Consider the following 25154-nt stretch of genomic DNA (forward strand, 5'->3'; position numbering starts at 1 on the left):
AATGCAAAACTTAACCAGACGAGCATGCAAGATGCAATAATTATGTTGAGCACTAAAAATTTGCAATACTTAATCAAATTTTGATCACATACAGGCGTGCACTTAGATTTTGATTAAACAAAGCAGGCAAGAATTAAGCACAGGGACAAGCGAAGATGGATGATTCTTTTCAAGTCTCTCATTTTCAGAAAGTCTTGGGAGGTGGAGAAACCTTTAAAAAATCTAAAATTGATTAAGCCCAAAGTATACAATAAGAATTTACAGCAACAAAAAGATAAAAGTTACACTTGGGTTGCCTATTGAAGTTAAGGTGCAAAGTTGCAGCACGTCGTCATAGTAGAACACGTAGGGCACAGCGAGCACAAATAGAGTAGTAGCAAGAGAGAGTTGTTTTTTTTTTAAAACTCTCTGCCTCAAAGCTCCTTATGTAGAGCTGTTGTTGATGCTGACGTGACATGCTTCCGGTTGATTAGAACCTTCTGGTATCTTGGAAGATGCTGACATGACTGCAACTTTTATTCGATAGATAATGTCGTCTGCGGTCTCCGATCGACTGGACTACTTTCGGTTGTCTGGAGCAAGGTTAAATTCTGATCTTAATCGCTTCTCTAAATTGTTGGATCTCATTATTATCGGTCGCCTGGAAGTCGTCTCTAATTGCCCAGAAGCTACGATTGCCCCGCTCCTTGCTCTAGTGGCTTGGAACCTCCCGACTCCGTTAGTCAAGGTTTATTCCTAGCTAGTCGCTTGGACTCCCTTCTAGTCCATCAAAAATGCTTCCTTGCAAGTTTTAACACGTGCCCCTAGGACATAACACAGACGGTGGATGCATAACATCTCTAACGTAATGGTCAAGGGTTGATTCTCAGGAATTAACAACTTAAGATTTGCCCCACTATACGTCTAATACTTGTGTACCTGTATTTACCTCCCTCTATATCTGTGGGACCAACACTTTGGAGACTGTTAAGGTAGTGGATCTAACTTTTTGCAAATTTTAACATGTAATGAGTACGATATTAAAATTTGGCATTACTCGCATCTACCTTGGCTGGATGTTCAGCTCTCAGTTGACCAATCTAGTCTGAGTTGGCCAAGACTCAGCTCCCAGACTCCCCTTGAACTTGTTCATCAAGGTTTCAGTTCCTAACTGACTCCACTTAAACTTGATCCACTTAGTTCCCAACTAGAGTTTACTTGCCTAGTTCCCAACCATGTCTTACACCACCTAGCCCTGCTAGGACTTTATTTTTTTTTTGGTTCCCAATCATGACTTTAGTTACTTGGTCCACTAAGACTTAGCCTCTACTTGGTTCCCAACCATGTCTTCAGTTTCTTAGTCCCACTAAGACTTTCTCATTTATCAAGTTATCTACACCTGCACACTTGAGTTAACTTCGTTAGATCACATCACAAGCTAACTTTATATATAATTAGCACCAACACTCTAATCTAAAGTGGAAGATCTAAAACAATTCAAAACTTATGTTGCTAGTGCAATTGACAAACTAGTAAAGGACATAAGTCTCAAGGTTGTAGATCAATTGTAGTAAAAAGGTGATTATGCTTACCCCAAGCGCCTCTCACATTCCATCCCCAAATTATGTGAAGATAGGTAAATCACAGGTTTATCTTATAACCGACCACCAAGTGTCTAGAGGGTGGGATCAAGCTCAAGCTTGTAGATCAATTGTAACAAAATGTGATTATACTCGTCCCAGGCACCACTCACAGCCTGCCCCCAGGTTATGTGAAGAGAGGTAAATCACACTCGATCATTTCCCTGTTGCTTCTATAGATCAATTTTGCTCGATCCAAGTCACTTGAGCCATGCCTATCGGCATCAGTCAAACTTGCTAGGAGTTCCATTTGAGACTTCTTGTTTGCTAGAAGTTTCATCTTCAACACTTCTCATCTGCCATAAGTTACACTTACAAAACTTCTCATCCACTAGAATTTCCACCTTCGAGACTTCTTGTCTACAAAGATTCACTTAGACTTCCACCCAGGAGTTCAGAGTTCATTCCTCTTGAACTTCCTTGTTTGCCAAGATCACATCGACTGCGACTCCTTTGGAACTTCTCATCTGTCAAGACCATTTGGATTTCCATCTACTAGTTCTTTCACTCTTTACCTAAGTAGTTTGTCTCCTTCCGTCTATTATCAACATTGTCACCTTGATGATCCTTGTTCTATAGTCCCTTTGATATCTCATTCCACCTTTCTTTCTCTATTTTTGGTGGATCTCAAGTTATCGAGCCAACCAACTTGGCCACGCCAAGTTAAGCTCTATAAACTTCTCCAACACTACTAAATACCTCTTATCTCGCGGCCCCTTGGATGCCTTATACAGCCTTCTCCAAACTCCATAGGACCTTCTAGCTACTAAACATGCCATCTTGGCCACACCAAGTTATCATCTACACTCAATCTCATCAAGCCACCAGCTCCGCGAGCTTCATGTGCATCCTATCAAGTCCATGCACAACTTAACACACATATGAGATAAATAGGTAAAACTAACTTAAAACCCCAACGATCTAAATTCATTCATGGTTGAGACTGACCACTTAGACCATGATCACACCAACTACCTTAATGAGTTGACAACCCATCTCCTCCCTCCCTCGCCAACAAACAATAGCACTTTCATGCTCTAATGAGAGCTCCTGTTGCATGATTGGTGAGGGGGCATGTAGCTTTGTCCATCTCCAATAAAGGTGTGATAGTTTTTCATTACAAGTTTTATATTGATATGGTTTGATCTAATATCACATGGAAATCTCACAAAAATGTTGCTCATGGTGCCACTATGTTGCTTTCAATCGTGATCTCAACATGAAATTTTTTGTTAAAAGTTTTATATTGATATGGTTTGATCTAATATCACATGGAAATCTTGCAAAAAAAAAAAAAAAAGTTGTGCCATTGTGCTATTATGTTGCTTTCCATTGTGATGATCTCAACATGAAGTGTGCAAGATATCATGCAAATTAAAGTTTAAAGTGATTAAAGTTGGATGATGAACTTCATGGATTGCAATGGGGGTTGTGAGAAGCTTGGAACTCATGTTAGCCATCAAGCTTGAAAATTTACTCCATGTCACATTGATTGATGTAATTTTGGGTTTATTTTTTAGTAGATTATCAAATTGATAGGATTTAAATTGTAAGTAAAATTTTTCCAAGAGAGTTTTATCCTAAGCCCTAGAGGATATTTGATAGGCTATCTTTTTAGTTTTAAGTTAATCTTTAGTGATTGAAAGGCCAAACATATTAAGATGAGCATTAAATCACCCTTAGAATATATGAAAGAAACTTAGGTTGACCTAAGATATTTCTTTGGTCAACATAGGCATTTGTGTTGACCAAGTTATGATGTTGGTCAACACAAACATCTTATTTTCAATAGTATGTCAACCAAGTTAAATTTGTGCAGACCAAATTAATCCAAATTTAGCATCAAGGTCTTCAACTGTCATATAAGTTAGTTGACACAAGTTCAAAATATGTCAACATAAGGAATAATAATTGAGGCCTTGTGTAAAGGTCCTTTGTAGAATATTTGGCATAAGAACTCATGAAAGAACATCTCATTTGATCATTTATCATAGTCAAGTGTCAAAGATGAACACTAAGAGATGCTCTTTTGGTAATATTTTTCTCACCTAAAGTTATTGCTTTTGTCGATCACACATACAACAACAACCAAGCCTTTTCCCACTAGATGGGGTCGGCTGTATGAATCCTTTTACGCCATTGAGCTCTATCTCCTATTATATCATCATCTATATTTAAATAAATTTTATCTTGTTTTATTATTGCTAACCAAGTCTTTTTTGGTCTTCCTCTTCCTTGTTTGATATGCATGTTTATCATAATTTCACATTGTCTAACTGGAGCATCTATTGGTCGTCTAAGTACATGTCCGTACCATCTTAAACGTGTCTCTCGGAGTTTGTCCTCAATAGATGCAACTCCGACTTTCTCTCTAATGCTCTCATTCCTTATTTTGTCCATCTTCGCATGTCCACACATCCACCTTAACATCGTCATCTCTGCAACTCTCATCTTATGCTCATGTGCTCGAGTCATAGCCCAACATTCAGCTCCATATAACATAGCAGGTCTAACAGCGGTTTTATAGAACTTACCTTTAAGTTTAAGAGGTACTTTACGGTCACATAAAACACCCGACGCTCCCCTCCATTTCACCCATCTTGCTTGTATTATATGTAAGACGTCTCTCTCAATCCCTCCATTATTTTATAAAAATGATCCTAAATATTTAAATCTCTCGGTTCCGGGCAACTCGTCCTTTTCTATCTTAACAATTATTTCATTACTTCTAATATTGCTAAATTTAAATTCCATATATTCTGTCTTTAATCTACTAAGCTTAAAACCTTTAATCTACTAAGCTTAAAACCTTTCCCTTCTAATGTTTTCCTCCAAGATTCTAGCTTAGCATTTACTCCTTCACGTGTCTCATCTATCAAAATAATATCATCTGCAAACAACATGTACCACGGTACTGTGTCTTGAATGTGCGCAGTGAGTTCATCCATAATTAGTGTAAAAAGATAGGGACTTAGGACTGATCCCTGATGTAACCCTATCTTTATTGGAAATGCTTCAGTTACTCCGCCTGAAGTCTTTACTTTGGTCATTACATCCTCATACATATCCTTAATTAATTCAATAAATGTTACGCTAACACCTCTCTTTTCTAAAATTCTCCATATAATTTCTCTTGAAACTCTATCATAAGTTTTTTCTAAATCAATGAATACCATGTGTAGATCACACATGATAATCGGACCATGCATTTTCAAAAACAACTGAGCATTTATTCAACTCTTAATCGGACCATAACGCTCAATAATTATGATAACATTGTAAGGTAGGAGGGCCCCTACTTATGGGAACCAACATTCTTGCCTAGCGGTCGGTGATTGCATAATTTCAAGTAAGCCAATTGTAAGATCGAGTAATGTGTCTCAATAATGTGTCTCGGTAAGAAATTTAGAACAAAAATAAACTATTTTGATTTGAATATTCCAAACGAAAACTTTGGGGGAAAAAAATCTGAAAGTAGATTAGATCTATAAAACTAAACCAATAAAATAAAATGACATTTGAAGTTTTAATTTGTTAAAGGTGTAGTGGGGTGCAATCCCGCATCACATAAAGAGTTTGAAGTGCCCCAGATTTATGCACAAATCCTCGATTGTACATACCAAAAAGGGAAGTCAAGGTAAATAAGTGATATCCACTCTTTCTATTGTGAGTGCCTAAATACCAAAGCTAAGAATTTTATGTTTTGTTCAACACAAACTGTTGCTTGAAGAAGATTCAGGACCTAACATGCAACACTAGTTTCCAAAGAGAAGAAATAGTAGTTTCTTAAATTTGTGATACTTGTGTTCCATCAGCAAGTCTTGAAAATATATACACTGAAACATGGAAACATTCATCATTCCTCCTACTTACTTGATTCATCACTCCCTTCAAAATCGAGGCCATAAATACTCATCCGGCCAACATTAACTGCAGAAAGGAAAATAATGAAATAAAAGTAATCATCACATTAAATGTTCAAATTCAAAAGTATAATTTTTTGTATAGAAGGCTGCCTGTGAGATTTTTAGCAACTCCGCATAGGATATTTAATCAACACTTCAAAAGAAACTAATAATAGGGTAGGGTTAATAATCATGTATTCTCTTCCAATTTTTTGCTTCAAAAAAAAAAACTGACTTCATAAAAATATAAAATGATCTGATGCAATGCTTATGGAGGAAAAGAAATTGTGGATAAAGAAACTTGATAGAAAAGATTTAGCAATTAGGTGATCTTATTTGTTTGTTGAACTTTCTTTTTTCTATTGATGCAATCATGCTCCATCTTGGTCGTATTAGACTATGATGTTTGATATTTAAGCAATGTGATTGAATTAAGTGTTTATGTTAGGTTGATATGTCAAATAAGCTACAATTAACTAGATACTTATCAATGAATCTTATCAAGTGAGTTAAGGTTGATTGGACACTTAGCATTGATGAAATTCAATAGGTGTTGGCAAGTGTTGGTAAGTGTAAAGTCTAATAAACAAGTTTTGATAGTGGAAAACTTCAACAGATGTTGGTAGTTAAAAAGTCCAATTGGTATTGGCGAGGAAAAAGTGAAACAAATGTCTCTTACTAAGACGAGGACTCGACCTTACAGTTGATCAGAGTTAATGATCAAGTCGACTAAAGGTTGGATTCAGTCAACTAATGGTTGAGTCAACTAGGCAAACATAATATTTCTAATCATAGGTCAATCGACTAAGGCAAGATCAATTGACTAATCATCGGTCAATCGATTAAGGTTGATGGCATAGCAAAAAAGCTAAAACAAAACCATTGATCTGCCATCAAATGGTTTACAAGCTATAGTAGATTAATCAAAAGTCCATTAGATGGAAAATCAATTGAAGTATCCGTTGAGCTAGATGGTGCAATCAACATGGGCCAAAGTAGTCGTTAGACTAGGGTAAGTTGGAATTCAAATAATTGGGCATAATAGTAGGTGGGCTGTTCAAACAAGAAGATTATAAGAAGGGCAACAAAGCTTACAAGTGTGTCAATACAAGTGAAAGCAAATAGCAACAAGTAAAAGCAAGCCATAAGGTAGAGTTTCATCTTGTAATTACTTCTTTATGCTGTAATTGTTATTACTTATTATTGTATCGTGTTGTCCATTATAAGCTCGGATTGTAAGAGGTTTTTCTACCCTTTGAAAGGCATCCAAGGAGGAGGAACTATAGAGGAATCTCAAGAGTGACTCATTGATGAGTCATAAATCATAGGAAACGGGGATTCCAAACCACATAAAGGTTAAATGTTAATATTGCTCCTTGTTTGTGTTTATGTTTTGATGTTTTGATATGTTGATATTTTGTTGCATGCTAATGTGATTGTAGAGACAAACGAATGATTTAAAGTGATTAGTTATTCACCCCACCTTCTAGTCTCACCATCAATCCAATATTTTCTACTAATTAGAAACACTTAGGATTCAATATTCAAGGTCCAAAGTGAATGCCATACAAAATTCAAGTCAAGTGCCTACCAACAGCATCAAGTCCAACTAAATTAGGCATATAAGTCTTGATGTGTTCTTCAGCAGCATTATCTGCCTTAAGTGTATCACATTCAAATGATACTAATATCTCTTGTTTCCCGTGCTTCTGCTCTACCATATCAACAACATCATTTTCCCACCTGTAGCATTCACAAATCATAAATCCATTATTGACAAAGGGGAACATTAACCAGCTAGTAGCCAAACAGCCCATTTCATGAATATCTTTTGCATAAACTTGCCATACTGTTAATATTGTCAAGCGATAAATATCATTCTGACCAACATAGAACAAAGTTGCACAATGATTATTTGTCTACCAAGCTTCACCGGCAGCTTAATGTAGATCAAGAATGGGAAACGAAAGAAAGTAACTTTGAAGAAGGAAACTTTACCTTGCTTCTTTGTCCTCATAAAAGAGTGCAAGCATTGAAAACAAAATGCTAATTAGGATAGCATATTCATAGCATAAAACAATGAGAATGCTTGATAATTTAAAGTATTAATGAACATACAATTCAATCCTTTTCCAATCATTAAGTCATCATTATGAACAGAAGGTTAAAAATAAAGATGTTCTGATTATACAAGATAATTGTATGTCAAGTGCCAACCAGTGATAGCATCACCAAGCCAGATTGGTCCAAATGCGACCAAGGGAACCTAAAAGATGATCCTTCAATACTTTATAGTTAAAAATCTAAGTCCTTATCTGTTGGTTGCTATTCGGAAAACCTAATGATTCCTCTGTACAAAAATTTTGTACAAAATCTGAACCTTTCCTAGCTACCATGTGTTCTTTTAAATTAAACTTGGATTTTTGTACAAAATCTGAACCTTTCCTAGCTACCATGTGTTCTTTTAAATTAAACTTGGATCGCCTGCGGGACTTAACACGTTTGATCCCAAGTTTAACTTATATGTTCTTTTAGGTTTAGATTTGGATCTCCTGCGGAACTTAACACGTTCGATCCAAATCACCTAGGTCACAAAGTTGATTAAATATTAATTTCCAATTTGGCTTCCAGGACTGCATGGCGAGGCACATGGCCTTCTTGGATATGGGAACAACCACCACCGCCTAGACAAAGCCTTTTAAGGAAAGTTAATATTTAATTTCCTTAAATAACTCTAGGTTAACCAAAAAGAATAATCGAAGCACAAGTTCGAAAAGAAAACAAAAGAACACAACATCGAAAACTAATTCGAAACCTAGAATCACATGCCTCTTGTATTTGGTATTTTTACAAAGAAATAAAACTAGTATGATGCGGAAAATAATTACTAGTTATATCTTTCTTTGTGAACTTTCAATGACCTCTTGATCTTCTACCGTATTCCTCTTCTAACCTCGGACATTGTGTGAGCAATGATCTTCCGAGATGAGAACCACCAAGGTACCTTCTTCTTCCTTCCTTCAAGTTTCGGCCAAGCAAAAACTTACAAAGGATGAAGAACTTTTTCCACCAACCAAGCTCCAAGGGATGCAAGAAACAAACCTCCTTTCTCTCCTTTTCTCCAAGCTAGATCCGGCCACTTCTATGTCTCCAAGAGGGATGAAGTCTCGGCCACAAGAAGGAGAAGAGAGAAGGGAAGGGGAACCTCTAGGGGCCGGCCACACCTAGGAAGAAAAGAGAGGAAGAAAAAGAATAGAGTCGTTGGCCATTAAGGCACCTCTACCCCCTCTTTTATAATCCTTGGTCTTGGCAAATAAGGAAATTTTAATAAAAACTTCCTTAATTCTTTTGCCATGAAAAAGAAAAATTAATTAATTAAAAATCAATTTTCTTTTTCCAATTTTCTTAGCCGGCCACTTTCTCCCCAAAACAAGGAAAGTTTTAATTAAAACAAGAATTAAAACTTCCTAATTTGTTTCCAGAAATTTATAAAAATTTCTCCAATAATTTTTATCCCTTCATGATTGGTTAATAAAAAGGAAATTTTATAAATTAAAATCTTTCTTTTAAACATGTGGATAATTTCCAAAAAGGAAAGTTATCTCTAAAAATTAAAATCTCCTTTCAATCTACAAATAAGGAAAGATATTAAATCTTTTCTTAATCTTTTATAGAAACTAATAAAAGAGAATTTTTAATTTTTAAACTTTCTTTTAAATCATGAACATGATTAAAAGGAAAGTTTTTACCAAAATTAAAATCAACCTTTTAATCTACAAATAAGGAAAGAGATTTAGCTCTTCTCTTAATCTTTTGTAGAATCTTATAAAAGGAAAGATTTAAATTTTTAAACTCTCTTTTAAATCATGTTATCCACATAAGAAAAATTTTTAAAATTAAAATTCCTTTTTATTTTAATAGGGCCGGCCACATGAATTCACCCATGAACCAAGCCATGGCTGACCCTATCTTAGTCTCCAAGCTAGCTTGGCCGGCCCCTATAGGATAGGTAAGAAGGTGGGTATATAAGGTGGGTATAGGTGGGTGTAGTACTCTATAATTAAGAGACTACGATAGGGACCGAGAGGAGGAATTGATTTTGGTCTCCCGATAAAATTAAGCATCCCGTGTTCGCCCCGAACACACAACTTAATTTTATCAATAATAATTCATTCCACTAGAGAACTATTATTGAACTACCGCACCAATCCCAAATTACATTTTTGGGCTCCTTCTTATTATGAGTGTGTTAGTCTCCCTGTGTTTAAGATAATGAATGTCCACTAATTAAATGAATTACTGACAACTCACTTAATTAATATCTTAGCCCAATAGTAGTACCACTCAACCTTAACATCATGTCGGACTAAGTCCACCTGCAGGGTTTAACATGACAATCCTTATGAGCTCCTCTTAGGGACATTCTCAACCTAGATTTCTAAGGCACAGGTTCCTTCTATAATCAACAACACACACTATAAGTGATATCATTTCCCAACTTATCGGGCTTATTGATTTATCGAACTAAATCTCACCCATTGATAAATTAAAAAAATAAATATCAAATATATGTGCTTGTTATTATATTAGGATTAAGAGCACACACTTCCATAATAACTGAGGTCTTTGTTCCTTTATAAAGTCAGTATAAAAGAAACAACCTCTAATGGTCCTACTCAATACACTCTAATTGTACTAGTGTAATTATATAGTTAAGATAAACTAATACCTAATTACACTACGACCTTCCAACGGTTTGTTCCTTTCCATCTTGGTCGTGAGCTACTGTTTATAATTTATAAGGTGTTGATAACATGATCCTCTGTGTGTGACACTACACACCATGTTATCTACAATATAAATTAATTGAACAAATACATTTATCATAAATGTAGACATTTGACCAATGTGATTCTTATTTCTAGATAAATGTTTATACCAAAAGCTAGACTTTTAGTATACATCCTAACATTATCATGTGTCTTTATACAACAACAAGAAGCCATAAGCATAGGCTATTGGGGTCGACTATAATTCAATAGCATTACAACTATAATTCAATAGCATTACATGAGATTACTAAAAAAAATATTATGCTTGCTTTTGGAGCTTAACATAGCTCTCCTTTTTCCTATGGTTTCGGAAGTTGGAGTTTGGTGGGAATGTTATGCCACTTTGGCCTAGTGTTCTTGCTTACACTGAAGCACACAACATCTGAGCTACTGAGTCAAGAATGCCCAATCGTATCCAAGGTACATACATAGTACCTACTTTTATTTTCAAGGTTGCATTTTTTGTGAGTTTTTTCAGTAGCTACAATTGCCTTATTAATGGAGTATTTCAGGACCTAGAGGGCGCCTTGGGTGCATTTGGAAGTGGTGGATGAGACATATTGGTTGTAGAAAAAATAGTTTTCTTCTCAGATAGAGCTTTTGTTGTTTGTGAAATTGAGAGGTGAGGTTTATATTTTCTCCATAGCATTGAGCAAGGAGTTGAGGAATAAGAGATGTCTTGTACAATATGTGAATATCCAATTTTCATTATATTTCTTCTCTTATATTATATAAATTTAGAATTTCCTTATGGAGCAGACTTCAATCAAACTAAGTGTATTCTTCTTTTGTTTTTTTTTTTTTTTTTGTTATTTTGTAGTGAGAAATGAAGATTCTACCATGTAGTCATTGCAGTAGAGGTGATTCCTCATTATGAAAAACCGAATTTAGGTCTACAAATGTATGGCTTAAGGTAGAGAAATCTAGCAAACCATACTAAAAGAGTCTCTAATCTCATCAAGTAGCACCATAGACATTTTTTATCACACTAAGTGATACTAGAAATGAGGTTGTTAGATCTTAGAACAATGCATCTAAGATCATGAGTGAGTATTTGTATCAGTATTAAAATTTTTAAAAGGGATTAAACTTGTTTAAAAAACTTAAAATTCAGAACTTAGCATAGGCAATCCATCGTTTGATTGTTTTGTGAAGGCTCTCCTGATTAGTAGGAGAGACATGGTGACAAGTGAACCTGTTGCATATGTTACTCTAAGGAAGGAAAAGAATGGATGTTTCATATTGGAGTGAAAGTGCACAAGTACACAAAGTAGAGTTAGGAATGGATAACAAGAGTAAGCACATCATAAACCTAGATTAGAGCTAAATCTCTAGAAAATGTTTAGTCCTTCAATTGCAAGGTATATAGTCACTATAAGAGGAATTGTCTATAAAGAAGGCAAAGCCTCAAGGCATACAATCGAGTTCCTGCATTTACCTCCCTCCATATCCGCGGGACCGACTCTAGGGGGGCCGCTGATGTGGCGGTTCCACATTTTTTTTTTTTTTAGGAAGAAGATATTTATTCTTGTAATTTCAAAAGAAAAGAATGTTCCTTCTTTATCCTAGACTCATCTTGTGCAATGTATGTTTGCACTAGGAGGACACAAATTGACACGTTCAATGCAAACCATATATTTAAGAGATGAGTCAAAGGGGAACATCCAAACAATCAATACAATCAAACTCAAATTACCAATAGAATCACAACATATTTTAAGGCAAGTAGACTTTATCCCAAAGATGAGGAAGAATATAAGTTAACTGAATCAATAGAAAAAAGATTCAAAGATGTACCACTACAGGCAACTAGTGGAGTTTCTAAGATGCCTATGGTAGACAAATCCATTTGACAGGAACCATGCAAAGTAATCTCTATTGTTCAAAGATCTCCCCGAAACATATGAGATGGTGACCAGATGCAAAGAAGTCAGGTGGCTCTAAAATGATCAGCTAAGGATCTCTTTCCATGGTTGGGTAATGCCATTAACTAGATGGCTGCACATTGGCTCAATAAAGGTGAAGTAACAAATGTACATGATGGCTTTGGCGCATGAGCTGATGGATTAGACCAAGAGAAGTAGCCTTAGCTGATCAGTTTAGAGTATCAAATGGAGCAATGGATCGACATCTCACTAAGGTGGAGATTATTAAGGTCGATGAATACGTAGGGCCAATTTGGCCATCTTGCACAACCAATGCTAGAGTTCACAATGCTCAGGCTTCAGAGACCAGCATGCCTAGTTAAAGCTTGAGAGCATAGTACCCTATGTTACGGTTACTTTCCAACGAGTTTAATGGGGTTTTTGCCTTATTTATTACATATAGTTCCCTTAGTGATGGAGCATTTTGGAGCTTAGAAGATGGCTTAGGTGCATTTGGAAATTGTGGACGCTCATCTTGCTTATATAGAAGAGCTTTGTTGTTAAATAGAACTAAGTGTCTAACCGGTAATGAGCAAAGAAGGTGAGATTTTTCATATTTCTCCATCAATATTAAAAAAGGAGTGTAGAATTGATATTGAGATCTCTATTTTAGGGAGTGGCACTTCCTCATCTAATTTTCATTGTACCTTTGTTTTCATATAATATAGACTCAAATAAGTAAGCTTATGCTAACCACATTAAGTTACTATTCTTCTTCTTGTGTGTTTATATTATTCGACGACAGGAGATGAAGATTCCACAACATAGTCTGGTGGTGAATATAATTGTGCATTCAAAAAGCACCTAATTTGGGATCTGGAGCTATAAGTATATGGTTTCTAACAAGGCGCTTGAGTGTCTTCAACTCTATAAGTGGTATTAAAGGCACTTAAAATCACAACACTTAGAACCAACATTCACAGTGTTGTATTGCAAGTATGGTCCTAGGTGTCCAAAGGGCTAGTTCTAAAAATTTCTATAAGCGATCTAAGAGAATTCCATGTCTGACTCAAGAGTGTGTCTATCTAAAACAAAAAAAAAAAAAAAGTGGATCCGTTGCCTTAACGGTCCTCCTAGCGCCAACCCCATGGATATAGAGGGAGGTACACAGGCATTAGACACATAGTGGAGTAAACCCCAGGTCGTTAATTCTTGAGAATCAACCCCTGGCCATTACGTCAGAAATGTTATGCGTCCACCGTCTACGCTATGCTCTGGGGCAATATGTCAGTGTCTATCAAGAATGTATGAGAGGTTGATTAAGAGTACTCACAGGCACCAACAATACATAATTTTTACTAATCCATAAGATTATAATTTAGTTTGAGGTCTGGCTTTATTAGACAAGATTTATTAAAAGGAAGTAAGTAAGCACAACTTGACCTCCAATCTAATTTAAGAGACGAATAAAGTTCTTTGTCTATTCACATACCCATATCTAGCCTAGTATAGAAGAAGGTATCTTGCAGGGTCTAGTTAGTTTCTATTGATAGACAGATAATTTGGAGATCAGCATTTCAAAGAAAAAAGGTTACCCATGGGCATGATCAACATTTTTAAAGCGAGCAGCATCATGTCCCCTGCACTCCACCACAACCACCTTCTCTCTTTTGTTCTGCTACATGTAGTATGAAGAATAATATTAGGAAAGGCACACACGACAATCAAACAGTCAAATGGGTGGGCTTACGGCGAAGTCAATTATTGAGAGCTTAATCAGGCGATAGTCTTCACCTCTGCTACACTCCCTCTCGCAGGACAATTCTTTAATTGAAGAAACAACAACACAAGTAGCTACTTTTCAGATTACATGATGAAAGTTGACTAATTTAAAAGAAAGAGAACTTCTGTAAAACCTAAATCCGGGTGAAAAAGAAAAAGATGGAGAAAGGAAGCAGGCTCTAATGTAAATGGCTAGTGTGGCTCACCCGTCCCTTGAAGGCCGTAGCAGACAGAATGAGGCAAGGTGATGAAGTGACCGGAGATGGAACCGCACGGAAGCAGAGCAATCGAGGCAATCCCTTCCAAATCCATGCTCAGCTACTCCGCTGCTCTCTTCGAACGATGAGAATCGAAATAGGCAGAGGCGGAGGCGATCGGTTTGGTCATTGTTAAAATGGTCTTACATGGGCCGGGCCACCAGATGGGTGAAAAATCAAAAGAGCACAATTATTTTCATTATTATAATCAAGGGCAAGTATAAGGAAAGGGCGGAGCTACTAGATTGTTTCAGTATAAGTAATAATATAATATAATTAATAAAATATAAAATTTTATAATTAAAACATCACAAAATAATTATTTTAAAATTGTTCGTTTTTGAGTTTTCATATTTTAAAATTTTTATTTAATAACTTCATTATCAATTTATCTTTTATAATTCTCATTACAAGCAGCCACGTCACTATCTAAGCGCTATCTAGAAGCTAAATCACTGTCTAGCGAAGTAATGGTCACGTTGCTACTTAGTGGGGCAACGGTAGCTCGAGAGGTTGCCTCACCGGGCAATGCAAGCAGTCGCATGGCAGCCTTGCATCTTTTTTTGCTGAATAGGAAAAAAAAATTGGGTTACTTTTGAGTAGAATTCCTTGCTTGTTGTGCGAAGGCTTGCTGTGCGGAGGGCATTGCTTGCTTCGGAGAGGGAAGGAGACAGAGGGCATTGCTTGCTAGCTTGTTGCGGAGAGGGAAGGAGATAGTCTAGATGGAGAATGTTGCTTACTAGCTTTCTACAAAGAGAGAAGGAGATGGAGGATTGTTTGCTGGCTACAAAGAGGGAAGGAGATGGTCCAAACGGAGGGCATTTCTTGTTGGCTTACTGCGGAGAGGAAGGTCGGAAGGAGATGAAGTTGGGTGGCTTGTTGCGGAGAGGGAAAGGAGATGGATAATTTAGGCCTTAGGGTAAAAACATATGTAATCATGTTTTATTATGTTGTTACCAGTGTGGCAACTACTCACACGGGCCCATGTTAGCTCCGCTTGTGAACAATTATGTAAAAAATGGAATCTGTCATCCTAGCGCCCCCCTCCTACTACTATCCCATACCATTGGTAGCGAGTAAATCAAGAAATTGAAGTTAGTCATCACATGGGAGGGTAATTCTTCGATCTTTATTAGAATTCAACTCTTGCTGAATTCTGTAAACCTGTCATATGATAATCAACTCAGCTATACCCTGGGGCTCGCTTGTGAATAAGAGATCTATAAAGAGGGGATTGATTCGAGATGTTGATATCAACTGCTGGCCACTTACGTAAATACAATTGAGATTGAAAGCAATATTATATTTTATTTTATCTAATATTATATAACCTTGTTGATATTGTAAGCTTAAATTTGTAAAAAACTTCTTCACCCCTAAAAGTATTCAAAAAAGAAAGTGTAACGACATTATAGGAGAGATCTAATAACGAATCATATAATCTAGAATAAGAGTTTGTGAGGCCCCCAGGGCGTAGCGCAGACGGTGGGCGCATGGTATCTCTGGCGTAATGGCCAGGGGTCGATTCTCAGGAACTGACGACCTGGGGTTTACCCCGCCATGCGCCTATGGCCTGTGTACTTGCATAAACCTCCCTCCATATCCGTGGGGTCGGCACTAGAGGGGCCGCTAAGGTAGCGGATCTACCTTTTTAGAATAAGAGTTTGTGAGTGTCAAATCACTTATCTATATTTTCCTCTTGTATTAACAAATTATAGACACAAGCATAAAATGAATTATATTTTCCTTTGCTCTGTCACCAACCAGACTCGACCCCTCTTAGTGGACTAGATCCCTAAGGTGGGTTCCATATTTCATGGGCTACCATCACAAATGGTACATTATATGGATTGTCAGGGCATATGAGGTAGTATAATTATACAGATGCATGCACTCTACTCCTCTACATTGTTCATCTTTTTCATTTTCTCCCTCAATGGAGATTGACTTGAGCGTCGGAGTAATTAAGTCAGACACCCCTACCTTCCTTCTAAGCTATATTTCCCTCTCCTCTTTCTACGATCTTGTAAGAGTTGTTGATTAAAAATCTTATTTTAATTAGTGCAATTTGCACTAACGATTTAACTCAGAGTTTGATGAATAACAAGTGAGTTAAGTTAGGTGTTATCATGATCTAACCTTGTTACCGAGTGTGTGGGGTTGACTAACTTGATGGGTAAAGAAGACCTGACACAAGGTAGGAAGTTCAATCAAGATGTGCTATTCCCGAGTGGCGAAGTCCAGGTGTGGGATTTTGGTAGGAGAAAGTTCGGATGTGTGATTTCGGTAAGACGACCTGGTGGATTAGATTGACGTCAAGGAGATAACTTGACACATAGTAAGTAAAGGTAAGTTACTAAAGGAGACTGACTAAGTGAGGACGCATCCCAATTGATGGAACAGTAGACATCATTCCAATTTAGGCCTATTTTAGAAACCTAAATTTAGATCCTGACTAGATCCTGATATAGAGGACAGGGCCTAAGTTATGAATTAATCATATTATTATTGTGCTAGCCTTGTTTTGCATGTTAGATATTGTCGTATTGGACTAACCTAACTTGCAAGACAAAAGGAGTAAAAAGGCCTCAGGTGAACACTACCCAAGGCGCCTTTAAGCATTGGAAGGCGGCTTCAGTACTGTTCATGGAAGACACCTTCGGTGCTATGGAAGGTGCTTCCCAATGGATAAAATTTAGAACTCGTTGGCGATAAGGAGTAATGAATTTGGGATAGATTTTTGCTTATGGAAGGCGCCTTCAAGGCTAGGGAAGGCGCCTTCCACGCTCTCTATAAGGGTGTCTCGACCAAGCATTCATCATCAACTTCTATATGAGCTTCTACATGTATGATTGGCTTTCCGATTACTCTGGTTTCCTGCTGCTGCCCTGCTACGACTTTACTATGCCTGATTAGCACCGAGAAGTCATCCAAACACTGAGCTCGAGCCGACTGTCTACAAAAGTATTTGGTAACAAAAATTAAAGTTCTGCATTTAATTTTTATAAACAAAAAGTGTAGTTTGTTACACTCTTCCAACTTTTTTGTATTAAATCCCTCTTCTGGTGGTTCCGGAAGAGGTTATTTAGTGGATTATCTATCAATAGATCCGTGGGACTTGGGTTTTGAAGTAGAAGCGCCGAAGTCTCCGAACAAGCATAGAGCATAGCTTGGCCTGCAGTAGCAGACTCCTTTTATATTATGCTCCTTTTATATTATGTCATGAGCTGTCTTTGTCTTCCAATATTAATGAAGATAAGATGTCTATTAGACTGAGTAAAAAAGATGTCACATCATCATGTCAAATAGTCATATCGCCTCACATTCTGATTGTGTATAATAGCATATCGTGTGGGATTATGCTATGTCAATCATATTATTCCATTTGCTCTGACGATGGTGTGTTCTGACAACCCACATGGAGCCCACGTGTTGTTAGTCAGTTGAGTTGACTAGTTGTTAGTATAGGACCGACTGGAGAGGGGTTGAATGAGTGACGACCTGGCCGGGATGAGTGACGGATCACCTCAATTGGGAAGAGCGATGAATCAGCTCGACCGAGAAGAGTGGCGGCTTGGCTCACCCAAGAAGAGCGACGACTCTTAGCAAGGCCAAGCAAAGATGATCTTATAGATCAATCTTGACTTAGACCTCAATCTCAGTGAATCTATTGACTTCCTAGTACACGTGAAAACTTCTCATACCTCCCACATCACTCATCGAACGTCTCAGGTAGATCATCCAAGCTTAGTCAAAAATAATTGGAAATAGAGTTGGTTCATTTTAGAGGGATCACTATGTGAATTTTGATGATATACTTCGCCACTGGTTACTTCTGCAATTGTTAATTATGAAGTAATATATGCTAATATACTTCGTTAATAAAATTAGGATAGTAAATATTATTTTAGACTTCATAAATTAAAAAAAGTGGGTTTCACATATAATTTTAAGCGAGGATTTACTTCGTAATATATATTCGATGAAGTAATAAGTGTCAAAATAAAATTTATAATTTTAAGTGATGAAGTAATAAGTTTGAACCAATTGAAACATGAGTTAAATCGGTTAATTTTTTCAACCCAATTAATCTCCACGGTACTAAACCCTTAATTAGTTTTATTATGTTTCTCACTTCATTGCTTCCCGTTCTTCCCGACTTTTTCCTTCCCGACTTTTTTCTTCCCGACGCGACATACAAGTTTAGGGTTTAACGCGGCGATTTCCTCTTCTTCATCAAGGTTCGACGATTTCCTTCTTCATCAACACGACCTGCTAGGTTTCCTTCTTCTTCATCAACCATCGGCTAGGGTTGTGTTCTTCAGCGACGCGACAGTGCTAGGGTTGTGCTCGCCGCTCGATTCCACTGTAAGATCCTATTTCTTACTAGTGTTGTATCTATTTTCTTCTAGATTGAAACTCTTCTTTTGTTAATCTTCAAGATCTTAGCAATTTGTTGGCGAGATCCTCTTGTCAATCTTCCCGATTTTTCTGATCTCGTGCTTTTCCCTATATTCGTGGCAAAAAAAAATAATTGAAAGCTTGTTATTCTATTGTGATGTTTTTCTCTAGAGGTGTTAGGACTTAAAAGATAGTCTTATCTTGATGGTTAAATCCTGGGATCCCAAGTTTATTGCATGAATCAGAAACAATTCTTCACATTGCCCATAATTATATGAAAACTAATTTTTATATTGAATTGCATAAAAGGATATGGCTACAGAAAGTCAAGTAGAATGAAATTTAGATGAGATGGGGTTCAATTGAGTTGGTACTAGTTAGGTCCAAGTCAATGAATATGGATGTAGGACTGTTTATTAATTTTCCTGAGTTCATCATGGTTCAAACAGAGTGTCTCAGAGATGACAGTTTGCATAAGATGAAGGATTAAGGTGGATTGTGGTGCTTAGGGTAAATGGCTTGATTAATGCTGTGATATTAGATGTTGCTTGTCCGTTCACAGATTCAACTATGTTATATTGCTTTAATTTTGTTTAACATGTGTCACAATAGGATTGACTCTCTATTGATATCTTAAGAAAGCATTTGTTTACTCTGGTGTGCTTTGCTGCTTCACAAGCATTCCATCCATTGACTTAGTGGATATTTTTCCCATAACATTTCCCCCGTAGATCATGCCCTTCGAAATCTCATTTGTAGAATCTGATGTTATATTAATTCGGTCTTTTCTTGACATCTGCCTTAGCTTCCATGTCGTACCTTCCGTTACTAAAGACCTTGACATTTAGTAATTATTGTATCAATAATATGTTAATAATAGTAATTTCATAAGTATGATATACAATTAAAGTTTAAACCAGTTGAGTTGATAAAATAATAATTCTAAAACCTTTGCAAAAGGAGGGCATTAGACTAAGTCCTGAAATCACCTCAACAGTTTCATGCTTTTGAGTTTCTTCCTTTACATCATGTTCATGGCTATTCTCTATCATCTTATCTGTGGATCTTAGCATCCAATCCAACCCTAATTCCTTCCTTACAATCTCTTCATTGTTTTGATGAAATAGGTCTCTTTCACTATCATTGTCAGAAACGGCCACTGCTGAGCAGCAATAAAGCAATAAAAAAAACAATAAATCAATTAAGTCCATAACTCTACATCCCAAAAACTATATAAACCGATTGTGCAAAATAATAATAATAATAATAAGTTTAAGAAAAAAGGACAAAGTTCTAGAAATGGTTACCAGATCTTTTTTCCTTTCGCTTATTTTTCACTTCTCTTTCTTTGTTTTCGCTTTAGCTTGCCTTTCCTCTCATTCTCTTCAGACGATGATGAATAATCATCCGATGATTCTTATCTTCTCTTCCTTAAGTCTCTCCTCTTGATCTTTTTGTCTCCAGATTCATCTGAATCTGAATGAGAAGCAAAGGAATCAAGAAGCAAAGGAATGCTCCTTGACAATCTAGTATATGACAACAAAAAAAAACAATCTTATCAGCTTAACATCAAGTTCAAGCCCAAATTTCTACAAAATAACGTTAAACTATAAATAAAAAGTTGGGAAAATGAAATTAAGCCAACGTATCTAGTCATCCACATAGCATGAGTCATGCGCACCATTTGTTTAACATAATTATGAAACTACTGATTGACTCTTTTGTTAACCAACCCATATTATAAACAACTCAATACCATTAGAAGTTAGTTTATTAATGCTAATAAAATTTTCTTCATACCACACACCTACCTTTTTGAATGGTCTCTTCTTAATTCTTGCATTAGGATTTATAAATTAAAGTTCCATGGGATTTACATTTTGAACTACATGTAGTTTTAACTTTTGTTTATTCACTTTAATATCTTTTAATGTTGACCTATTTGTTTGTAGATTTTGCTTGATTTAAATGGATAAATCTTGGATATACTTGGATAGAAGGTCCAAACAGTATGAGGAGGGTGTGGAACAGTTCATTAGATATTGTTTACAGAATCCCAATATTGACCCCAATGATATTCATTGTCCTTGTTGCAAATGTATCAATCTTAAAAAAGGATCGGTGAAGTCCATTTCAGAGCATCTTTATTTCCATGGTTTTAGTCAAAATTATGTGAATTGGATTTGGCATGGTGAGCCCGCCAAAGATGATAAAGTAAAATGGAGTGTCAACCAGGAGCCAATTAATAATGATTATGACAACTTTGAAACCGCTCATATGTGTGAGGCAGCGTATGATAACTATACAGAAAACCCTGAAGAATTTATGAAATTTTTAGAGGAATCAGAGAAGCCGCTGTACAAGGGATGTCAACGTTACACAAAATTGAGTGCACTCGTGAAACTGTACAATACCAAAGCAAGGCATGGAATGAGTGATGCTCTGTTTTCAGATTTACTATTGGATTTTGGGGATATGTTGCCAAATAATCACAATTTACCGTTCTCAATGTATGATGTAAAAAAGACTTTGAGTAACAGGAACCGAGATCATGCTTGACAAACTATTGTGACCAAGTAAGTCGTAACTTATGCTAATTTTGAATGCATTCAATTCATTATAAGTTGAAAAACTAATTTTCTATTTTTACAATGTAGTGGGGTCAAGATATACAATGCATCAAGGGGTATTTCAAAAGGACCAGGTTTTAAACAATTGACAGTATGTATTGTGACTATGTATTTAGACATCAATTAATAATTCTTATTATTTGGATTGTGACTTCTTGCATGACATTTTCAATTTCATTAGGGTAATCTTAAACAAAATGGTGGTGTTGAATGTGGATATTGTGTGATGCGGTACATGAAAGAGATAGTCTTAGATGAATATCCACAATTGGAGAGAAATGTGAATTTTCTTTATGAAATATTTTTTTTATAAAATATTAAGTTATTTTTCATTGATCCTCAAATTTTTGTTAATGATTCAGTTTGCAGTATCAAAAAACAAACAGTATTACAATCAATCTCAGTATGATGAAGTCAGAAGTGAATGGAGCGAATTTGTCTATTTCTATGTAGATGCCTAAGTGTAGGCTATGAGATAAAGTTTAGATTGTATTTAGAGATTTATGGATACAAAAGTTTTTGGATTATGTTTAAACATTTCTTTTATGAATACACTTTTGAATTATATTTGACAGATATTTGTGATATATTTGTTCAATTTTGGTGATGAAAATTATTGTGTTATAGCAAAATATTACGATATACACTTTTGTTAATTAAATTTGTATTGTAGTAAAATATAGTCAACTACTTCGATACTATAAATAAAAATGATGAAGTAATACAATACATATGACTTCGGTATATTTAAATATTGTCGTAGTTAAAGAAAGTATTTACTTTGTCACTGATTAAAATTGTTGAAGTCGTTCGTATGTATTACTACGTTAACGTAAATTGTTGAAGTGTAGTAAAATATGTTTTCCTACTTCTATACTACGATGAAGTATTACAATATCAATTACTTCGATCAAGCCAAAATATGCAGAAGTAACATTAACTATTTACTACACCATAATATAAACAATTGTGAAGTTATAACTTCTTTAAACTTCGTTAGACAATGTTATCTCTGCAGTAATATATCATCAACTACTTCGGTAATTTTACTGGTCTTGATGAAGTAATAAAGGTTTTTACTTCGAAACCGGTCCGATTTTGAACCGGTTTTGAACCGGTGATAGACTTCAGTAATCATGTGCCGAAGTAAAAAAATAATTCTTTTACTTCACGTGCGTCAATTTCGGTAAATATCTCCCTATTACTTCGGATAATATTCGAAGTCTATCATCGATTTTCACATAGTGGATCAATAATATTATAGAAATATTTTTGTAGTATTTTAGATTTTAATTAAAGATTATAATAATAAGTATATTAATCTATGTGATATTGAAAGGAAAAGTATCTATTTATTCAAGTCTCCAACCCAACTTATTCATTCACACCTTCTTAATAACCAGAAACAATATTTGGAAGGAATAAGACAACCTATGAGGTTTGCTACAAAAGGAAGAAGATCACAAGCTTGAGCTAGCGATGCTGCATCACTCTATGGCGGAGACGACCAATGGGCTCGTCACCACATGCTTTCCATCAACAGATGTCCAAGTCAACTTCCCCTCCACGAATGGATTGGCGGGATTGGGAGGTCCACTGGCGGCCCATTTTGCGCTCACGATGAATGACTTCTTCTCGTTCAGCTCGGTGAACGTCAGCGTCTTGGGAGTGACAGTAGCCGACACGGCAGACTTCGATATTGTCAGCGACACCTTGTACCTCGATCCCGCCGGTCCGACGTTCGTGACCGTTCGGGTCACCTTGTCTGCCACCTGGCCTTTGGGGGCTAGCAGAATCGACGGGTAATTGAGCTCCGCTTCCGTCACACTCTTCGAGCAGTTGACACTTTCGCGCGCTATATTTCTAGCACCTTCTCCGAATTTGCCGCAGATATAGGAGATGTAGTCCTCACCGGTGATGTCATAAATAAGGCCGGGATCAGCAGCTTTGTTAGGGTTGACGTTTCCTGCGCCCTTGGCGAAATAGAAAGCTGGATAGAGTAACTCGTCGAAGACGTCGGAGTCTGCCGTGGTGACGATCGCCGACTTGATAGCTGCCGGTGACCAAGTAGGGTGTGCGGCCTTTAAAATCGCTGCGATGCCACTGAGGTGAGGCGTGGCCATGGACGTGCCGGAGATGATAGAGTAATGCGGGCTGTCACTGCTGCCGTCTTGGGAAGGAATCCAGGCCGATAAGATGTTAAGGCCTGGGCCAGAGATGTCGGGCTTGAGGATGCCAGACGTCGTCTGCGATGGCCCACGGGAGGAGAAGAAAGCCACGATGGGGGCGGGGGATACGCCGAGAACCGTCCCGTCGAAGATGATCGACGCGGAGGGGTCGGAGGAGGAGTTCAAATACGATACGAGGTCAGAGCCGTCTCGGGCGGTGAGCACTACTACAGGGAAGTCCAGCTTGCTGACCATGATGGTGGCGCCGTCGTCCTTAGAGGAAATGAAGATCAACGCTCTCGCGCCGAGGGACTTGACGTACGCCGCAACATCTGAGGGACTGATGCCGCCAGTCTCGCAGACCCAGACGCTGCCCCTGTGGCTATCAACGGGAGGATCCAGACATGTCGGCGTGTCGATGGAGTAGTATAGGGGAAGAGACCTTTTAGTGAAGTTGCGCGGCTGATCAAGAGACTCTCCGGCGATGACCTTCCCATTGGGAAGCTTCACAGAGGCCCTGAAGCTTCGGTCGACACTGCTGGCCGCCACAGTGAGGATCCACGGCGCCTCATTGGAGAGGGAGAAGTAGGCAGGTCCATCGTTGCCGCCGGCGCAACTGACGAAAATGCCCTTCCTGACCGCCGCAAACGAACCGATGGCGATGACATCTTGTTCGAGAGGGATGGAAGGGGCGCCGAGCGAGATAGAGAGGATGTCGACGCCGTCCTTGACCGCCGCATCCAACCCGGCAAGGATGTCGGAGGAAGTGCAGTTGTCGTCGCCGCGGCAGACCTGGTAGATGGCGAGGTGAGCCCGAGGGGCTATCCCGGCGGCGGTGCCATTGGCCAAACCAAAGTAACTCACGTTGCGGACGAAGTTACCTGCGGCGGTGGCGGATGTGTGGGTCCCATGGCCGCCCTCGTCGACGGGAGGACTCCCACCCCCGCCTGCGAGCATCGACCTGGCGCCGATGAGCTTGTTGTTGCAACCGGTCTCGAGCTCGCACGAGCCCTTCCAATTCGAGGGCGGAGGCGGGACTCCCTCGTCGTCGTAGGAAGGGTGTCCGGGAGTCACTCCAGAGTCGATGACTCCGATGATGACTCCGCTCCCCAACTTTGAGTCGTCCCACAGCCCCCTCCCGACCTTGAGTCCGAGGAAATCCGGCGTGTGGGTCGTCATCACACGTAGCACGCGGTCGGGGAACGCGCGGACGAAGCCCTTCTTCTTCCCCACCGCCTGCAGCTCCTCCTCCGTCAGCACGGCGGCAAACCCGCTGAAGACGTCGCTGTAGGAGTGCAGCAACCGCCGATCGGCGCCAGACTCCTCGACGGCCGGCGGCAGGAAAGACTCATGCCAGCTCTTCAAGTTTGATTCCGTCAACGGCTCAATCGGCTCCTCCAGTTGAATTATGTAACGACTCGCAGAAGAAGGATAGGCGACCAAGGCAAGGAGAAGAAAGAGCTGCCATGGCACAAGATCCATGTCAAGAATCTAAACTGCTATATCTCACGACACATTCTCCGTACTACATGTAGATATATATAAATTACATTATAATAATTCGTCCGTTATAGAATCTATTAAATATATAATACAGTCCGTATGATAATTCATGGAAATTTTAAATTTCTTACTGTAAAATAGTAATTACATTTACACTTAGTGCATTGATTCTCAAACGCTCTTGCTGGCTTG

General features: G+C 37.9%; 2 protein-coding genes across 3 annotated transcripts; both read right to left on the bottom strand.

Moving 5' to 3' along the window:
• Positions 1–5378: 5378 nt before the first annotated feature.
• Positions 5379–14363, bottom strand: LOC122021892. Of its 2 annotated transcripts, none has more exons than XM_042580063.1 (5): positions 14210–14363; positions 13972–14045; positions 13817–13896; positions 7116–7267; positions 5379–5549 (listed from the first exon to the last, which is right to left on the bottom strand). In XM_042580063.1, exons 1-5 carry the CDS (start codon positions 14313–14315, stop codon positions 5485–5487), a joined length of 477 nt encoding a protein of 158 aa, XP_042435997.1. In that variant the 5' UTR covers positions 14316–14363; the 3' UTR covers positions 5379–5484. The 2 variants fall into 2 exon arrangements, with proteins under 2 accessions (XP_042435997.1, XP_042435996.1); XM_042580062.1 differs by having other exon boundaries at positions 13817–13899.
• An 8415-nt stretch (positions 14364–22778) lies between these two features.
• Positions 22779–24941, bottom strand: LOC122019626 (subtilisin-like protease 4). The gene has a single exon (XM_042577080.1). The coding sequence runs from the start codon at positions 24939–24941 to the stop codon at positions 22779–22781; it is 2163 nt and encodes a 720-aa protein (XP_042433014.1).
• Positions 24942–25154: the final 213 nt, after the last annotated feature.

This window comes from Zingiber officinale, chromosome 9A (genome assembly GCF_018446385.1).
Source record: "Zingiber officinale cultivar Zhangliang chromosome 9A, Zo_v1.1, whole genome shotgun sequence".
Classification (NCBI taxonomy): domain Eukaryota; kingdom Viridiplantae; phylum Streptophyta; class Magnoliopsida; order Zingiberales; family Zingiberaceae; genus Zingiber; species Zingiber officinale.

Coding starts and splice junctions, on each gene's coding strand:
- LOC122021892 (XM_042580062.1), bottom strand. CDS start 14,315: ATGGATTTGGAAGGGATTGCCTCGATTGCTCTGCTTCCGTGCGGTTCC. Junction 14,046..14,209: donor CTACGGCCTTCAAGGGACGG/GTGAGCCACACT, acceptor CTTCAATTAAAG/AATTGTCCTGCGAGAGGGAG. Junction 7,268..13,816: donor AATGTTGATCATGCCCATGG/GTAACCTTTTTT, acceptor TGAATGCTACAG/GTGGGAAAATGATGTTGTTG.
- LOC122019626 (XM_042577080.1), bottom strand. CDS start 24,941: ATGGATCTTGTGCCATGGCAGCTCTTTCTTCTCCTTGCCTTGGTCGCC.